This window comes from Colletotrichum aenigma, assembly GCF_013390185.1.
Source record: "Colletotrichum aenigma strain Cg56 chromosome Unknown KSG_Cg56_contig09, whole genome shotgun sequence".
NCBI classification, from domain to species: domain Eukaryota; kingdom Fungi; phylum Ascomycota; class Sordariomycetes; order Glomerellales; family Glomerellaceae; genus Colletotrichum; species Colletotrichum aenigma.
In genome coordinates this window covers 3,382,616-3,400,678 of record NW_023500915.1, presented here as the reverse complement: position 1 = coordinate 3,400,678, position 18,063 = coordinate 3,382,616, and the positions used below count along the sequence as shown (strand labels likewise).

The 18,063-nt window shown below is 54.9% G+C and overlaps 5 protein-coding genes across 5 annotated transcripts; 3 read left to right on the top strand and 2 right to left on the bottom strand.

Annotated features, from left to right (window-relative positions):
* Positions 1 to 671: 671 nt before the first annotated feature.
* Positions 672 to 2,165, bottom strand: ANP1-0 (Mannan polymerase II complex ANP1 subunit; the record flags this gene model as incomplete). Its single annotated transcript, XM_037328831.1, has 5 exons — positions 672 to 820; positions 868 to 1,002; positions 1,052 to 1,180; positions 1,233 to 1,861; positions 1,993 to 2,165. 5 exons carry the CDS (start codon positions 2,163 to 2,165, stop codon positions 672 to 674), a joined length of 1,215 nt encoding a protein of 404 aa, XP_037173408.1.
* A 4,008-nt stretch (positions 2,166 to 6,173) lies between these two features.
* Positions 6,174 to 7,310, top strand: MAG1 (DNA-3-methyladenine glycosylase; the record flags this gene model as incomplete). Its single annotated transcript, XM_037328830.1, has 1 exon — positions 6,174 to 7,310. The coding sequence occupies one exon, from the start codon at positions 6,174 to 6,176 to the stop codon at positions 7,308 to 7,310; it is 1,137 nt and encodes a 378-aa protein (XP_037173407.1).
* Positions 7,311 to 9,947: 2,637 nt separating this feature from the next.
* On the top strand, positions 9,948 to 10,343 carry CGCA056_v013585 (uncharacterized protein; the record flags this gene model as incomplete). The annotated part of the gene is made up of 2 exons (XM_037328829.1): positions 9,948 to 10,125; positions 10,216 to 10,343. The coding sequence occupies 2 exons, from the start codon at positions 9,948 to 9,950 to the stop codon at positions 10,341 to 10,343; spliced, it is 306 nt and encodes a 101-aa protein (XP_037173533.1).
* A 3,567-nt stretch (positions 10,344 to 13,910) lies between these two features.
* On the top strand, positions 13,911 to 15,217 carry ecm33 (the record flags this gene model as incomplete). Its single annotated transcript, XM_037328828.1, has 3 exons — positions 13,911 to 13,965; positions 14,025 to 14,880; positions 14,932 to 15,217. The coding sequence occupies 3 exons, from the start codon at positions 13,911 to 13,913 to the stop codon at positions 15,215 to 15,217; spliced, it is 1,197 nt and encodes a 398-aa protein (XP_037173409.1).
* A 698-nt stretch (positions 15,218 to 15,915) lies between these two features.
* On the bottom strand, positions 15,916 to 17,686 carry CGCA056_v013583 (DNA-damage-repair/toleration protein DRT111; the record flags this gene model as incomplete). Its single annotated transcript, XM_037328827.1, has 5 exons — positions 15,916 to 16,011; positions 16,078 to 16,161; positions 16,242 to 16,915; positions 16,986 to 17,444; positions 17,503 to 17,686. 5 exons carry the CDS (start codon positions 17,684 to 17,686, stop codon positions 15,916 to 15,918), a joined length of 1,497 nt encoding a protein of 498 aa, XP_037173059.1.
* Between the last annotated feature and the right edge of the window lie 377 nt (positions 17,687 to 18,063).

The window sequence follows — 18,063 nt, the reverse complement described above, 5'->3', positions numbered from 1 at the left end:
TCCCGAGTTTCCTCATACCCTAGATATCACACTTCATTCATAGAGAAAACTGTCACCAAGCGGGCCCCCCTCCCTCCCATTTGCGACGCCACTTTCATCACCCGGGTCCAATATTCAGAGGCCGTATAATGGACTCTTTCCCTTCCTGTAATGGGAACGCACAACCATGATCTTCCCCTCCCTGCCCTATGCTAGCAGGTGATATAACCAAGTCTATTATTACAGCGAAACAACCTCCCTTTCGATGCGGTATGTATCGCCTGTTTTTCTCCGACCAAAAGTGCACCAAGCCGCTTCATCGATTCCTTCGAATTTCTTTTCGTATTTCCTGGCCGTGTCAAGGAATCCATGCCGAGCCAAAGAGAGAGAGAGAGAGAGAGAATGGGGTGTTTTTGGTAGTTGGATATATGGGCAGCGGAAAGTCGAACATGTGAGGATTCAGAGCATCTGACCAAGACCTGTGCCTCCCACCAGCCGTCCAAAGCCTGAACGAGCTTCTGGGCTGGCGTCGGAAAATGCTTCTTTCCGTGGAAAGCTCCTGAGTACCGTGTGTGTGTATCGTTACGTGGTCATACAGCGCCGTGTTCCGTCACCCGCATTCCGCGGATTAGTCGGAGAAAAAAGTCGTACATGCGAAGAGAAGAACGTTGAAAATGCAGATCACGCTAGAATCATGCGTTTCCAGGCTTCTCCTCAGTATCGATATGCCAGACGACGTAATTCGGCAGACCGACAACTCGGTAACCGGCACGCTTGGCCATCTTGGCAAATCCTTCCGTCTCGGCCTGGTTCTCGAAGGCGTAGCATGGGAAGTTGATTCCTGGGCTGGTTAGCGATTGCCATTGTCAAAGACGCGTAAAGACCAACCTGATCTGTGGACATCTCCCTTCACGAGAATGTTCACGCCGCCAATGCCATCGAGGTCGAGCTCTTCATCCTTATTGTTGCGCCAGTCGCCCTCCTTGGCCATATATCTGCGGCCAGTATCATACTCCTTGTAACCTATGTAATTGTAAGCTTGGTGCTAACTTTAGAGATTCAAGATTCTTACCCTCAGCGAGGACGACATCCTTGTCAAGGGAAGCCGATAGTCTGCGACCCTTGTCAGACTCAACCCAAGAGTTGTAGTCAAAACGCCCCTCAATGTCACGGCCATCGCGGTATCGGTGGAACCAAATGTCTATCGCAGAGTTAGCTGCATGCATTCCTCAGCAACATTAGGGCATACTGACTGGGAACAAGGATATCGGTGTCGTGGGCAATGAAGTCCTCAAGAATCTTCTTGGGGCTGTCTACGATGTCGACGTCGCGCCAGTAGATCCAGGAGTGCTCTGGCTTCATGGCAGCGGACAGGAGGTAGTTGCGGGCGCGACCCATGGCCTTCCTTCGGGGACCCTGAGCCTTGAAAGAGTGGCGCTCCTCAACGCTCTGGCTAAGCTCGAAGCCAAAGTCCTTCTCGACAACCATAGCGCTGTTGAAGGGGATCTTGTCAGGGCGGCGCTGGATGCGATCCAGTTCAGAGGCCAGGACTGCGAGAGTATCATCCTTGGAATCGCCGACCAGGAAAGCGAGGTCGATCAGGTGGTGGGGGTAGGTAAGCTCAGCAATCAGCTCGAAGTATTTGGACAGGTAAGGGGCGGCGTCCTTGAGAGGGGTAAGGATCAGGACGCGCTCCTCGTTGTTGACGGCCTTGCGGGTGGACTTGATGGGGTTGAGGTCGACGTGTTGGATGGAGGTGTGGTTGATCTCCAGGGGCTCGTGGTGGTTGAAGATGACGGGGGTCTGTAGGTGGCCAGCCCACGAAGCTTGCTCATTGAGCGACATCTCCATGGGGGGTTTCGCGGGGCCCCAGCAGTAGAAGCTATTTGCGGGCATCATATGTTAGCAGGCTTTCGTCGGGTACAATTCCGGCGCAGCGCATCGCGGAAGCAGGCGATTTTTTTTTTCGCACAACCCAACGAAGCGCTGACTGCCAAGGCGCGAAAGACATACCTCTGCATCTCAGAAGCTGACGTGCGAATGCCGCGCCATAGCAGCAGAATCATGCCCGTGAGGGCGAGCAGGAGAAGGAAGCGCGTCTTGGTGACGATGGCCCATATCGCTCTCGTGGGAGGTAGTCTGGCCTGGGCTGACTTCCAGTTGATACCGCCTTTGGGGAGAAGCATGGCTCCTATAGAAATGGGGGGTGGCCCTGGAACACCACCCTAAAAACCTATGTTTACAAAGAAAAAAAGGTCGTGTATCTGTTTGGCACGGCAGGCGTCCCAAATGGCAGCTTCGTCGAGGTTTGACGAGGTGCGAAGAGTTACTGGTGTCGTCGAAGTCGTCGTTGTGGTCGCAGACGGCCTTGGTATTGGCGAAGTATATCGCGGATGGTAGCGGCGGCTTCGGCGGTGATGTAGGTTCGCGCGGAGCAGAAGGGTGACACGAGCCTCCCCAAAAACGAGGTCCGAGTCGATCAAGTTCGAGTCGGGCAAGGGAGGTGGTTGATTGGGCGGTTTCGTGTCGTCCGATAGATAGCAGTCGTGGCAGCACAGCAGGCTCACAGAAGGGGGTGGGCCAAGGCTGGTGGTGGTGCTGGGCGAAAGTCGAATCTCGATTGGAATTGATAAGAGATGGGTATTCCGCGGTTTGTCGGTGTTTGGACGTGTGGTTGTCGTCGCGCGTTGTTGGTGAGAAGAGAGTTTGGGGAGTCTGCTCTTTCAACCGGGGATCCTCTTGTCTTCGCCTGGCTTTCTTTGAAGAAGCACTATGGTTTCGGCCAGAGTTTTTGTCGAGAACAAGAACGAGGGACGTTCGGGTAAGCCCAGCGGGAAGGGGAGGGAATTGGGAAAGGAGCCACGCCAAAGGAGCCCCCCCGAAAAAAAAAAAAGGGTCGACCGGGAGGACAGACCTTGGTGTGGCAGGCTTGGATGGGATAGGCTAAGGCGAGAGGCAAGGTCGAGGCAGGCTTGGGATGGTGAGGGTGAAGGAGACAGGCCAGTCAGAGGGGGAGGAGGTACATGCAAGTACGGATGCGCAGAAGCTAGGCAGGCACAGAGCACAGATTACAGGTGTCACAGGCATAGGACAGATGCCCTCCGTCACTGAAGGACCTCTTCTGCCAAGTACGGGAGCCTTAGTAAGGAAGCTGCTAAGGTAAGCTGGCAGCGAGCCCAGCCCAGGGTAGGTACCTCAGTTACCTCTGAACGGATGCACAGAAGCTGCAGCCCGCGGTTCGCAGAGCGGGAGAATACGAAGACGCAGCCAATGGTGATGCTCCGAAAAGTTTATTCAGGCTTGACAAGTATCGCAAAGTATCGATTCAGAGCTCGAGGTAGCGGTTGGCGAGATTGCCTCAGTTGCCAAGCGCTTCTGGACTCGGAAAGAGGAGAGACTGCGCCGGAACCTCGCGGTACCTCCCTCCGCGCGCCCAGCGACAGAGGGGGACCTCGGGAGGTGCTTTGGTGCTCTGCTGCTTCCAGGCGTGCAGCTCGCCATTGGGGATAATTTGCAGGACATATTTGATCCCGTCCTGCCAACAGCGCGAAAAAGCCAGGATCAACGACGTTGGAACTTGGGGCTGGACTGCTGCGCCTGTTGGATCTCCCCCCGTTCCAAGCTTCCTTGCTCCATGCCCGTATCTCATCCCAGCCCATCCTCATCCCCTTTTCCAGCATCAACCACCCAGCGCTCAGCGTTGCTCGAAGCCATAAGCGACATCGACAGCAGTTCCATCAGTCTGTCAGCCTGAAGGAATCGCCAGGATCGTTGTGTGATCCCGTCGTCGTCCTCGTCGCCAATGGCGAATGGTCGAGAATCAGCTGAAGACACCTCAGCGCCCGCCAAGGAATGGTTATCTGACGGGAGAGGATAAAGACTTGCAGGCCTACCCCAGTGTTCTCCAGGGGGGGCCGCGGGAGAAGGAGACAGAAAGAATGGCCCGGCCGAGGGGAGTCCGCGCCCCCTCCCCTCAGCACCACAGATCACAGACGCCCATGGAATCGTCCATCGTGGTCAGACCAGCTCAAAGGATCTGGATCGTCGCAGCATCGAAAGAAGGACGAAGCTCGAAAAGCGCACGCCATCTACCAGCCCGTTCGCCCTCCATCTTCAGGGTCCAAGGGGACACTCAAATCAAACTCGGGTTGCTACGCAATATTAAAAATCGGCATGAAGAATAAATACAGCGGCACAGAATTCTCCTCCGTCTTCCCTGGCATAGCTTTCCCAAATGGCGCCGTGGCATTCGATACCTGGGCCTGGGCGCAGAGCATCAGCTCCACCCTTGCTTCTTCCAATATCCGATGTTACGGCACCACATACCATCGCAGGAAGCGCTTCCCCGATGCCTGGCCTTGCTGTTCTTTTTAACATTACCTTGGCCACTCGCTTGTCGCTTGTGGCACGGCACATTTCACCGTTCAAGCTCTTCGTGCATGCCGCACTACTGTATCTACGATGCGAGTAAAGGGAGGTCAAGACATTTATCTCTTTCTGCGTGTGCTAATGACCTAATGAGAACCCCTCAAAGCTGCAGCCCAGATTTCATTTCTAGGCAGTCTCAGAGAGAGAAAACATGACGATCAAAAAAGGGGAACACATTGGCACTGGGCGCAGCCAGCCAAGCAAGCAGTCGAAAGCCACACGAAGCGAGAGGGGGAGGAAGAACACACTGACCAGCCAGTCAAGGATCATGATTAAAATCTCCAATCCCACACTCTTTCCCACGCGCGACACGCACGCGATCGCCACAATGCCACCCATATCACTCGCGTCACCACCAAAAAAGAAGAAAACTGGAGAAACATCTGTCATCTCCTGCCGTGGCCTGACGACTCCCCCCTTCTACCAAACAATTGCTTGCGGCTGGACTCTAGGACACAGACAGCGGGAGGAACAATGCTTCTCCATCGCTCTCCAGTAGTTCCCGGGCCTCCAGAGCCCCCGTTGAAAGATGGAGCAGATATCCGTACGCTGAAGCGAATGCAAAAAGTCGTCGTCATCCGCCATCATCAGAGAGCATGACGACGACCGGGGCTTCCTCCTCCCCCACATTTCCGTTCGTCGACAATCATGCTGCTGCTGCACACCAGGTTACAACGACAGCCGTGAGGGGAAAGAAACCAGACGAGAGGCAAAACTCGATATCATTTGATCACCCAACCGGATCATATCAGACAGTGTGGTCGCATTGCAATGCATTGCAGGACTTGAACACGAGCGGAGTGGCTACCCTTTCCCCCACGCAAGTTCGTAATTCCTTGGTATCGACACCCAAAGGACCTGCAGCCAGCGGCGGACCCGGCTGCGGACACGGATACCGCTCCCCGCAAGTAGTCCCCAACAGCCGGCGCGGCCGATTGACGTCGATCCATCGTCCTTAATAAATATAGCAACATGCCACATACATCGACAGGTCCGCGATGGTGGAAAATGTGGAAAAAGGTCTCCTCTATTGGTACCAAAATTCATCATGTAGGTTCCTCCCCGGGAAAGGCAATTTCTTCTACTTGGTAGACGGACGATGGAAATCGGAACTCCCGATACGGATAAAGTGCGAGCCGATATGCGTGTTTCCTGATCACATCACCACCCATATCGGAGACTCTGAACAAAAGGCACGTCAAGATCCAAGCTGAGAAAACGACCGTGAACAACCTTCTGCTCTGTACCTATTCTAGCGTGACATCCATCGGACGGGATTAGGTAAGCCATGCGTCTGCCTGTCAGCAAATGAGGCAGACAGGTTTACCTTCCCAAGGCAAGTGCTGTCGTCGGTAACCTACCTCACTTGGCTCTTACCCCAAAACCTCTGATGACAAAGCAAGGGCGTAGCGGCTGAATCTGTTCGCCATCTCCATTGCTGTGAATGACAACGACATGACCGCAGACCAAATTGTCTTTTCCGCACCATCGCACGTTTTCCCTCGCCGTCTGATGTTGACCTGTGGAAAGAGTATCGTGCTCACGCTCTCACAATCTCCTGAGCTGAAGCCAATGGCCCTCGAATGAAGCTGTGCCTGCCCCGTTGCTCACCGAACTCTGGCCAACTTGCACCGGCAACCGGTCTTTTGATATCTTCACCTCGCAACTCGGCCCTTACCTCTGGCCGTCTACAACTTACCGCAAGAAATCCCAACTCCTTACAAAATCACTCCGGGTTATACTTGTGGTCAAAGACATCACGAACCATGGCGACTCGACGCTCGGCGCGGCTCAGCGCTCAGCCAGATGTAAAGCTCTCGCCACCTGCAGTCAAGCCCTCGCCCAATCAGAGCCGCAAGAGGAAGACACCCGTAGCAGCATTTACGGATGCAGTAGCTCCGTCCTCGGATCCGGTCACCCCTCCGCGAAAGCGGGCCTCGAAGACCGCCGCGGCTCCGGTCACCCCCGTGCTGCCGCCCCCGATAACGCCCACGCCGAGCGTGGTGGGTATCATTGCCGAGAGGATGAACGGCACCGCGAAGCCCAGGTCGAGGGCGGTCAACAGGCTGGCGGACCCGAAGACGACCAATGCGCCGGTCATATCGCCCGAGACCTCGCGGGTGCTCGCCTCTGATCCCATCGAAGCACCGTCACCAACCAAGGCAGCTAACGCTCCGGCCACTGGGAAGCGGACGACGACGGCCAACATCCTGGAGGAGGCGTGCCGTCATCTCATCGAGGTCGATCCCCGCATGAAGCCGCTGATTGAGAAGAACTACTGCCGCGTCTTCTCGCCGGAAGGACTGGCTGAGAAGATTGACCCCTTTGAAAGCCTCTGCAGCGGTATCATCTCGCAGCAAGTGTCAGGCGCCGCTGCTAGATCCATCAAGAACAAATTCATCGCGCTTTTCTCCGACGAAGACACCGGGGAGGCGGAGAAGCCCAAGAAGAAGTTCCCCCAGCCCTCAGAAGTAGCCCCTACCTCCATCGAGCGTCTGCGCACCGCCGGGCTGTCGCAGCGCAAGGCAGAGTACGTAAAGGGGCTGGCCGAGAAGTTCGCGAGCGGCGAGCTGACGGCCACGATGCTGGCGGAAGCACCCTACGAGGAGGTCCGGGACAAGCTCATTGCGGTTCGCGGGTTGGGGCTGTGGTCCGTCGAGATGTTCGCCTGCTTCGGGCTCAAGAGGATGGACGTCTTCTCGCTGGGCGATCTCGGCGTGCAGAGGGGCATGGCGGCGTTCGTCGGCCGCGACGTGGCTAAGCTGAAGGCCAAGGGCGGCAAGTGGAAGTACATGAGCGAGAGGGAGATGGCCGAGATGGCGACCCCGTTCGCGCCGTACCGGAGCGTCTTTATGTGGTACATGTGGCGGGTGGAGGAGACCGATATAAGCACGCTGGAGTAAGGTAGCTAGCTCTGCCCGTCAAGCTTTCTCTTTCCCCGTCAATATTAACCCCAAGCTCGGGTCGTCTCGCTGTGTTCATCTCCAGTTGCGGATGCCATAATTTGACTTGTGTGGAGTTGTTCAGCAATACGAAGTCCCGTTAATACAAGAATTTCTGGCTCTGATCTTCCTGTCCTGGACCCAAAAACGGGAGGCGGAAATCGTCGAAGTGATCTTCCAAGGCTGAGGGACCCGAGTCATCTTAGCTTTTTGGGATTGAGTTGAGCGGACTGACGGACAACTCTGTTCGTATAGGTGTCAACCCATGTTAATCTTTGGCGAAGTTGGGTTCCCGATGTAAACAAGCTTTTGGACATCACCTAGCCTCCTCGCGTGACAGTCAGAATTAGCCTTGCAGCCCAGGGTCTTTTTTCCCGAGTCAGCAGGCCACACCTCTCAACGACTCTCAACCCCAGACTGCAATCGGCGCAGTTGTGTGTGAAGTTTGCGAGGCGGGTTGCGGCTTGAACGGCGCACTGCACGAGCGCCGCAAACAAATAGCATCGCACGTGCGGAAGGGCAACGGCATATAGCTGCCGCGGCCCGGATAAAGGCACGAAAATGGCGGCTCGTGGCAGGAATTGGAGAAGTGCATCCCCACGCGGGCTAGCCGCGAATAACATCATTTACTGCGTACAAGAGAGCTGAGCCCGGTGAGCGTCAGCCAAGGATGTCTATGTTTGAAGTCTTGTCGCAGGATGAACTCGTCGTTCGTTGGCTTGGGCATAATAGCTGCTGCGGTTCGAACATGTCTACCAAAATATCCGACAATTGCGTCAGAGGCCGCAGGGTAAGGCCTGTCCATTGTTTGGTGTTTCCAGGCCTGGACGAGGCTACCAATAGAGAGAGCGACTTATGACTGTGAGATCACTGAGATGAGGGCCCCGAGACGATCTGCCGCACCGTCGTCTGAGAACGAGACTCAGTACCAGATTTCGCCGGTAGGAATAGCCAGTCGCGATATAGATCAGCCGCGAAGGAAGATCAACTGTGCAGGTCTTTGGTTTTGGTTTTATTACCCAGTTTTTTAGTGTTCTAAAAAGAGATTTTTTTTATTTTTTTTACTAATAAGCTTTAAGGCATTAACAGATGTACTACTATTTAGCCTTATCTCTTAAGGTTATAGATAACTTAAAAAACAACGATTAATATAGCTATAAAACTAACAGCTAGCTATAGGGACGTTAACCTCTCTATAATAATATCTTTATTAATCTCTTCTAAGATAGCTTAACTTAACCCTACTAATATTCATAATATAGAGATAGTTATAGCTAGCTATAGGGACGTTAACCTCTCTATAATAATATCTTTATTAATCTCTTCTAAGATAGCTTAACTTAACCCTACTAATATTCATAATATAGAGATAGTTATAGCTAGCTATCTATATAATCCTAATTTCTAATAGTATCCTCGTTTCTATATATATATTATTAAGAGGGATATTAGCTTTAAAAGAATAGATAAACTAATCTTAATAAATAATAAAATAAACTATTATTAAAGAGTTTAGCTTAGCTTATTAAGCTATATATAGTTTCTAAGAAACTTAATAATAAACTAGCTATATATTATTTATATATAGCAAGTTTTTAAAACTATACTCATAGTAATTAATAATAGTATTTTATATTAAGCTTTAGATATTATATTAATAGAGATACTAATAACGTTAGTATAGTAAATAGCCCTATTAGCTAAGATATAGTAGTATGAAGCGTAGGAGGATTTATAGTAGTATAGCTACTATAAGTACCCTATTAATTAGTCTCAGAAAGTCTCTTTTTTGAACCACGCAGCTTATATAACGCAGTTACCTGGGGCTGAGGCCCGCAGGATCAACTATGCAGGTCTCTTGTACGGAAATCTCCAGGGCATCTATTTGGCCAGAGCCGTTCGTGCCGTTGACGGTTGCCAGGAACGGCAGCCACGGCAGAGCCACCAAAAAGCCTGGAAGCTGTGGCAGACACCCCTGCAGCGCCTGCGAGATTGGGGGAGCCAGGATGAACGCGGATAAGCCGGGGGGCCTGGGGGGGAAAGAGAAGGCGTGGCGCTAGTGACAGCCACGGCATCAGCAATCTTTGAAGATGCTGCGAGGCCAAGGCAAGAAGATATCGAAAAGGAAGACTGGCATGTGGTATTATAATGGGTTGCAGCGGCGCAATCTCGTCCATGTTTATTTTCCGCTGGATCTGCTGCTTCTGCCAATCCGACATCCTGTATTCGGATGGCAATATCGGATGCTGGCTTGCAATGGCGCAGAGGCTAAGAGGCGAATTTCGACAAGCAAGACATACTAGACAGACGGGTGACTGGCGGGCACTTGGCGCCGGGGCGGAATGGCAGCAGAACGAAGAGAATGCCATGGACGAGTCAATGGAGTTCTGAACCACGGTCTCGGCACGGCGTTGTGGAGGAACACGGCCGGGAGGTAGCCGTTGGTCCAGCCATTCAGAGACAGGAGCGCTGTCGTGAGCTGCTGAAAAGTCAGGGCAAACTTCCATGGTACGTGGGCCGACCCTCATCAGCTAGACATGGACGGGCAAGTGGGAGGCGATATTGTCGTCAGCGCTCAGCCGCCTCTTCGCAAGAGATATGCCGGGCTCGCTGCTGAGAATCGAGATGCGCGCTGGCGCGTTCTTGGACAGTTTTAGCGTCGCCGAAAGAAGCGTGTTGAAGTGGCTAGTGACGCGAAAATCAGCGACAAAATGCGATGTGTGGTGCTGGCAGCGGTGGTTTTGGGGTCTCGTATCGCTTCTGTGGTTGGTGCCGGGTATGTACGCCGTCTCATCCAGCGCCTCACTGCTGCACAGTCGATGCACAGTCGCTGCACCGCAGATGGGATAGACTGACAACACTGCAGCAGCGCAGACGATGGGATACATGATGGCATTGGTTCCAGGGAGGGCGTTCAAGTGCAGAATGCCAGCTGCAGCGGACGGACCCCGGCCCGCCCACACTGACTTCCCGCAGTGGCAGCGCTGCATCTGAACGAATGACAACCTGCAGCGCAAAGTGTTCCGGGTCTCCAAGTTCCTGTCGGACGCGTCGCGCTATCAGCACAGCCTTCGAACCAACTTTTTTCTTCTGCTGTTGTTGGTGGTGTCCCGGGGGCCGGTTTTATGAGCAGGGCCGGGGAGGTCGCAATCCATGATTTGATAATGTGCGAACGGTTGCTTGTGCTGGTTTGGAGCCGACCGTATGTAGATTGAGCCGATATTTGAATTCCGTTACAGAACTTGCTTCTTTGCGAACCCTCGTCTTCCAGCTGCAGTTCCAGGCCACGGCTTCTGCCCATCGCCATTCGGATGGCCGAGCAACTGCGTCATCGAGTGCCGCGGGTGAATGTGGTGCTGGCAGCCCTGAAATGATGGTCTAATCAATCAAAACGGCAGACTGGCGACAAGATGAAACATTTTGTGGATGAATTGTTGAAGGTTGTTGTGTTAGCGAACGGGCGGTTTTTATTCAGCTTGCCCGGTCCTATCCGCGGCGGCCGGTAGTTGCTGGCAGTTGCACTGTACTTGGCGCAGGTTTGACACCATTTTTCGAAATTCGACGGCCTCTAACCAGGATGGAGGCCGACGGGATCAACGATGGATCATGGGGATGGACGGTTCGCTGGGCTTTTGTTCGATGATTCGAGCGACAGGTTTCGGGGCTGCTTGCTGTTGTGGTCGATTGGCCCATCGAGCGGCGGCGCGCAGAACGGCGGTAGGCGGGCAGGGGTGTAGACTCGAGGAAAGGTCGAACCGCAGATTGATTGCCAGAAGAGGCCTGGCTCGGCAGCCTCGGTCTTGATTGGTACTGGAATGGGAAGAAGGGTGGATTGGGGGGAGTCCTTGGTTCAAGCTGTTTGTGACACTTTTGAAGCTGGAGAGGAAGTCCCGGCGCAGGCAATGTGCGTCTGATGGGGCCTCAGGCGCAGCCGACCCCCTCTGGCAGCAGTGCCAGAGTCTCAGAGTGGCCAGCAGTGGGCACCCGGCCAGTCCAGCTTGTCCATCGCGTCTGACCTTGGCAAGGTTTGTGTTTGAGAGCCGCCAGTCGCTGTCCAAGAAAACTGCGGATAACTGGAGCGGCGAAGAGTCCGTCGGTCCTTAGCTTTCCTCCATTCTTCTGATATGGATGCTGGTCCCTACTGATACAGGGAACGATGTTGCAATTCATGTAAGGTACAGACAGCGATCGGTGGAGGCGACCAGCGTCTTGATTGCTGTTATTTGTTTTTCTGGTCGCTGTCGGTGTGTTGTGGTCGAAGATGGGCGAATAGCCTGCACAAGAAATCAATAAGTTCAAGGTTTGGTTCCGGGCCCGTCGGTCGATTGTGCATTGACTAGATTTTTCGTCGTAAGTTGCTGCGTCGTACAGGAGCAATGTAGTTTTATGACGATGGCCCGCGTGTTGAAATTCCTGCACGGAAAAGTCTCGACTCCTCTTTTCACCTCGTCACTGCAGTTCGTCCTATGTAGGATACCTTACGGTTGTCAAGTCAGTCAACTGCAGCGAGAAAAAAAAAAAAAAAAAAAAAGAGTTTTGGCTGACTGTTGCCCTGCCCATTGACTTTGAGGCCTAGCATTGACACCACAGCGACCTTTGTTCAGCAGGTTTGTGTCTGTCTGGACTTCTGTTGTGCTTGTGCCTGTGCCTGTTCCTATTCATCTTTGCGACAGCCACACCCTCTTTTCTGCTAGCGCGGCACCCCACCCTCCACTCTTCATCTCAACCCCTTGCCCCTGGACGCACCAAAGTGGCTCCCGATAGACGGAGCTAGGCCAGAAACCAAGACGTTCAAATCTCGCCAGAACGGTGGGAAGCAGGACAATTATTGGCATTGCCCAATGGGTCCTGGTTTCTCTTCGGCCGTGACCACTGCCATCCACCATCCCATCGCGATTCCATCATTGCTCGAGATTTTCTATCATGTTGGCCGCAGGGTTTGCTTTCTCTATCAGGAAGCGACAGAACGGTCCAGAGTCGGCAGTTAAAAAAAACAATGCCTGGAGTCGAGAAAGGGGTAGCGAAGCAAGGCGAGCAGGGAGGCAGGCTCTCAGACGGGGATCAGATGCAGATGGACCGAAGTCAATTCAACCCACTGACAGCCGCCAATTCGTATTGCTGGCCGTCATGACCGTCATCGTCATTGATTGACAGACTTTTGCTTGCTGCCACCGTCTGCCAGTCTCTGTCTGCTGCCATGGCTGGCGGCGGCGAGTCCGTGGTAGAAGCACAGAATCTACACCTGACTATTGTGGCAAGTGTACGTATTTAATCGAATACGCGGTCTCTGATAGTGTGTATCCATCATCGTCTACCTGACGGTTGAGCAATGAGCAAGCAGCCAGCACAGCACAGCACAGCACATGGAAGACAACACCCAACGGCAGCCCTCTCGCAGTCCGACAGTTGTGTCAGTCCAAGCCAATCCGTCTTGGCTCCTGGCCATCTCCCATTTCTCGACGCCGTCCTGACTTGACGGTCTTGAGTCTTGATTGACCACCACACCCACGCCGGCGTCTCCTGGACCTGATCCCTGCCATGGTTACTTTGTATCCGCAGTCTGCACCACGAATAGCAGCGTGATAATTGCCCTGACCCCCCTCCTTTCGGGCCATCCCCTGTCTCTCTCTCTGCAAGCCCACACTTCAGTCCCCCCCTTCGCCTGCAGTGTTTCCCCTTCAAGCCACGCCCTCCCTTCTTCCCCCGACCCCCAAGCCTGAGGACCTAAGACCAAGACCAAGACTAAGACCTTGGACTGACCTTGGCCTCTCTCTTCTCCTTCGAAAGCACCACACAAAGACCATTCGTATCCCTTCCTTCCCCCAGACCTTTTCTCCCTCTTCCCTTTTCCGTGACAGCTTCATTCTGTTCGTTTTGACCTTTCAATTCCCGTCTCTCGTTCACCTTACTACCCTAAAAGGCTGTCGTTTCCTGCCTAATCTTCCTTTTCTTTAACCTCGGAAAAAGAAGAACAAACACACACGTGGATAAAGGTACGTAACCGCTGCCGACGTGACTCCGTGCAACGACGCAGAAACAGCAGCAGGAGGAGAGGGAACCCGAACCCGATCAAGGAAGGAGACGCAGGAAGGAAGGACCGGACGCACCTGCTCTCTGCCAATGCTCGGCAGGAAAAACTTCCAACGGGAATCACCTCTCCTCCTGCCCACTGCTCTGTTGTCGCCTCTCCCTTCGCCCACACACTTCACTTGCCACCACCAAAATACAAGCCATCGTCGACGCCTGCAGAAAAAGGAGGCAGCGGCTCTCCCCTCAGAAACACAACAGAAACACACCCCAAGCCCCAGCTCCATCCAGTCCACTTCCAACCTGGATTGGCACGCCTGATTCACTCTCTTCCTCCCTTCTCAACTTCTCTTCAACAACCGTCGCGCTTTTTGGACCGCAGCTTCAGAGTTATCGACTTGGAGCAGACCGCGTCGACCGCCCCCCAAACAAATCAACGCTTTCATTATCATTCCGCTTCAACTATCACCGCGAGCCGTTGCTCTCGAATAATCTGCTGACCCCGACTCCCTCAGCGCTCAGAAGTCAATCACAATGCAATCCAAGCTCATCCCCGCCCTCGCGGCCCTGGGTGCTGGCCTCGCCTCCGGTAAGTTGAACACAACTGCGCTTTCGCCGCGAACACCATGGACTAACTCGCGATCACAGCCCAGAGCAGCAACATCTGCTCCTCAGCGACGGTCACCGTCACCGATGCTGCCATGGCCACCAACATCCCCTGCACCACGATCCAGGGCTCCGTCAAGATCTCCGAGGATATCTCTGGTAACATTGATATCAACGGTCCCAAGACCATCAAGGGCGACCTGATCGTTACGAACGCTACCAACCTTGTCGGCCTTTCCTCCTCCTCGCTCGCCACCATCGAGGGCAGCTTCACCATGCAGGGCCTGACCCTCCTGTCCGACCTCCGCTTCACCCAGCTTGCTACCGTCGGCTCCATCAGCTGGATCACCCTGCCCGCTCTCGGCTCCCTCGTCTTCGGAACCGCTGGTGTCACCAAGGTTAACAACATCGTCATTAGCGACACCTTCCTCAAGTCTCTGGACGGCCTGAACGTTGCCTCCGTCGATGAGCTCCACATCAACAACAACAAGAACCTGGTCTCCTACAGCAACCAGCTGGCCAACGCTACCAAGACCATCGAGATCAACTCCAACGGTGCCGACTTGGGAATTACTCTCCCCAACCTTATCTGGGCCAACGAGATTATTATTGCCGATGCCGCCAAGGTTGAGATGCCCTCTCTCGAGGTTGTCAACTCCTCCATCAAGTTCGACAAGAACACCTTCACCGAGTTCATCGCCCCCAACTTGACCCAGTGCAGCGATGGTGATGTCTCCTTCATCAACAACGTCGAGCTCGCCAACCTCTCCCTGCCCCTCCTCACCAAGACCGGCGGTGGTCTCACCATCCAGAACAACACCCTCCTCCAGAAGATCGACGGTCTCCCCAAGCTCGAGCAGATTGGCGGTGCTGTCCTTCTCCGCGGTAACTTTTCTGAGTAGGTCTTGTCTGCGCCATTAAGCTTTTATCATTACTAACAGTCTCTCAGGGTCTCTATCCCCGCTCTCGACGACGTCAAGGGTGCCTTCGACCTCCAGTCCACTGGTGATATCGACACCTCTTGCGACGTCTTCAACAAGATGGAGGGCAAGCAGATCCAGGGCGAGTACACCTGCCGCAGCAACAACACCAACGCCAACTCCGACTCCGGCACTGGCGGCAGCGCCGGCGGCACCACGTCCGGCGGCTCTGAGGGTGCTGCTGGCATCGTCTCTGTCAACACCGCTGTCCTTTCCCTGGCCATTGTTGGCGGTCTGGCTCAGCTCCTGTTGTAAACGACTGTCACTGGGATAGGGTTCGGATAATGGTGGCGTTCTCCATACATCTTTCAATGTTTGTGCAATTTCTTTGAGTCCAATTCTGTTTTAACAGCTTGCGACACCCCACGCATTCCCTAGACTGGGAACCTCCTACGTATAGGAAAACCTCTAGACTTAATACCGGACGGCGGGTACGGAATACCCTCGTCGATTTTTCACTCCCTTTGCGTGACGAACCAAAAGCACAGGGCATTCCGTTACGTCCTCTCCACCATAGCGCTCGGCCTCGACCATGGTGCGCTCATCATCCCGTCCGGACTTTCTTGGGAATAGTACGGCTTGGTCGGGTGGCATACCGAGTGCTTGGATGACAGTGGCCGGATACGGGAGGCGGAATGGAAGATTCGTGGTGGACGGAGGCGTGAGATTGATGCGATACGGAGGTGGTTAGGCAACGAAGATAGAGAGGGTTGTAGTGTATTGAGGATCCATGATGTGTATACCTTTACTTTGTCTACTTGTTCCATTCTTGTGACACAACCTTCCGGTGACATTCGTCTTGAATTAAGCATAAGCTTCCAGTGAAAATCATATGGTGGCACGCGGTGGCGCCCAACACGTGTGTGAGATTATTCGAGGCCCTTGACTAACTACAATAGTTCCTGCGCCGGATTATATACAGTAAACTGTCATGGCCAGAGCTACGCCGCAAACTATCGATATATGCCCTGCTCAAACTTGGCCGTGTCGTAGAACTTGGGTATCACGGTATTGCCGTTGAAAATGCGCCCGTCAAGTTCGTTTACAGCCTGCGGTGAGTGTGTCAGCGCCTGTCTACTCATACAAGCCCAGACCAGGTAGGGCTTTGGACTTACACGAAGCGCAGATACTTGATCGGTGAATCGAATGAAGACCTGCCGGTTCTCGACGTCGATGTACAATCGCTCCACACGGCCGTACTGCGGGTTGGTGTTAGTAAGTCAACACAAACTTGCCAGCTAACCTGCAAAAGGGCGTGTGGGTGCTGCTCTTCTCTCACCTTTTCGCCGCACTCCTCGCCAATCTCCTGTCCCAGCCCGTTGGCAATCTCGCCCTGCAGGTCCTCCATGTTATCCAGCATGTGCTGGAGGACGATGACCTCGCTCATGGGCCCGCCGAACTTGCCGCCGCCGTCGCCCTCGGCGTCCTTGCGCCTGCCACCGAGGATCTTGGCGCGGTTGGCGGGGTCGGCCCAGCCGCCGCCCTCGGCGTCGGACTTCTTCTTGCGCTTCTCGACCTGCACGCGCAGCGGGTTGACGATGCCGCCCTCGTCGGCGCCGAGGCCGGAGCCCTTTGTCCAGCCGTACTTGGACATGAGGCGCTGGGCGAAGCCGGCTTGGCCTGGACGGTTGGAGCGCGGGGCGTCGGCGTCTTCGTCTGGGGCTGCTGCTGTGGAGGAGGCGCCGAGGCCGAGAGTCGGCGGCGGGGAGGCGGAGGCGGATCTGGAGGGTTCCTGGCGGGTGTAGCGGACGGGTGCGCGGGAGATTGTTGCTTCGTCTGCCGGCGGCGGGGGCGGAGGGGGGTTCGAGGAGGACAGTGCGAGGCGGCGGGCGTAGGCGTCGTCGCCTGTTGCGTCGTCCGGGGGCGGAGCTGCTGCTGAGGCTGCTGGTGGTGGTGGTGGTGAGGCTGGGGGAGGGGGCACGAAGGAGTATTCTGCGGGCGGGGCGAATTGGTCTTGAACGGTTCACAGATGTTAGCCTTTTCCGCACGCATACGCTTCTTTTTGAAGCCGCGAGGAACTCACTCGTCGCTGGCCGGGCGTCCTCCTCGTCGCTGTCGTCGCTGACGCTCCTCCCGCGGCGGTGACGGTACAGAAGCCGCTTCCACTCCTGGACCTCGCGGATGCGCTCGTCGCTGCGGAGGTACTCCTCGACGTTTGTGGGCTTGGAGGGATCGTAGATGTCGTCCCAGTTCGTCTCGACGTGCTGGTCGTGGTTCTTCTTCTTCTTCTTGCGGCGGCCGCCGCGCTGGTGGGAGCGGTCTTGGGGCCCGGCGTAGCGGAAGTCGTCGTCTTCCGTCGTCGCGGTCCAGTCTGCGAGGGTCGTCTTCGGCGGCGGGGCGGGAGCCGCTGTCGCTGTTGCTGCTCCTGTCGATGTCGCTGTTGTTGAGGACGGGGCCGCGCCTGGGATTTGTTTTGGGAACGTCGGTTTCGCTGGCTTTGAGGATTTGACTTGCGGGCGGCGGATGGGTTGGAAGCGCAGGGCTAGGCGGGTTTGTAAGTTGAGAGGCAGAAGGGGGTGATGGTAAGTGGTGAGAATTACATGGGTCTATAAGCTTCTTCGCCGCTGCTTCATCTTTGGCGTCGCCTGAGGAGACATCTTGGTTGTAGCGGACTGGCGCGCTGGATATCGTCGCGGAGGAGGAATCGGCGGCCGGGTCGAGGAGGTTTGCGTAGAGAGACAGTCCGCCTCGCGCGGTGGGAGGCGGAGGAGGCGGTGCTGCCATTGAGCGCGCGATTGAGGGTTTGGAAGCTGTAGGAGAGGTTGACGAGCTAGATGGATGTCTTTCAAAAGTGATGTGGCGCGTGCGGTCGTCGTTCGTGCAGGTTGACTGGAGCTATCTCAATCGTCGCAAAGAAGATGCAAAGTCGCCCTCAGCCTGGTTCGCGAGGCGGAGTTGAAGCTGACGGGAGCTGCTGCAAAGACCCACCCGAGTCAAGGTCCCGGAGCGCAGGTGCAGCAGGCACTTCAAGGTTCTGTCATGACTGCGGGCCCGTCCGCCTGGGTGGTTTCAGCGCCTTAGGCCTCTCGCTGAACCGCTGGGGCCACTGGGCCACTGGGAACCCACCCCCTGCGGGATGCGGCACGGCGCCCAGCTTTGCC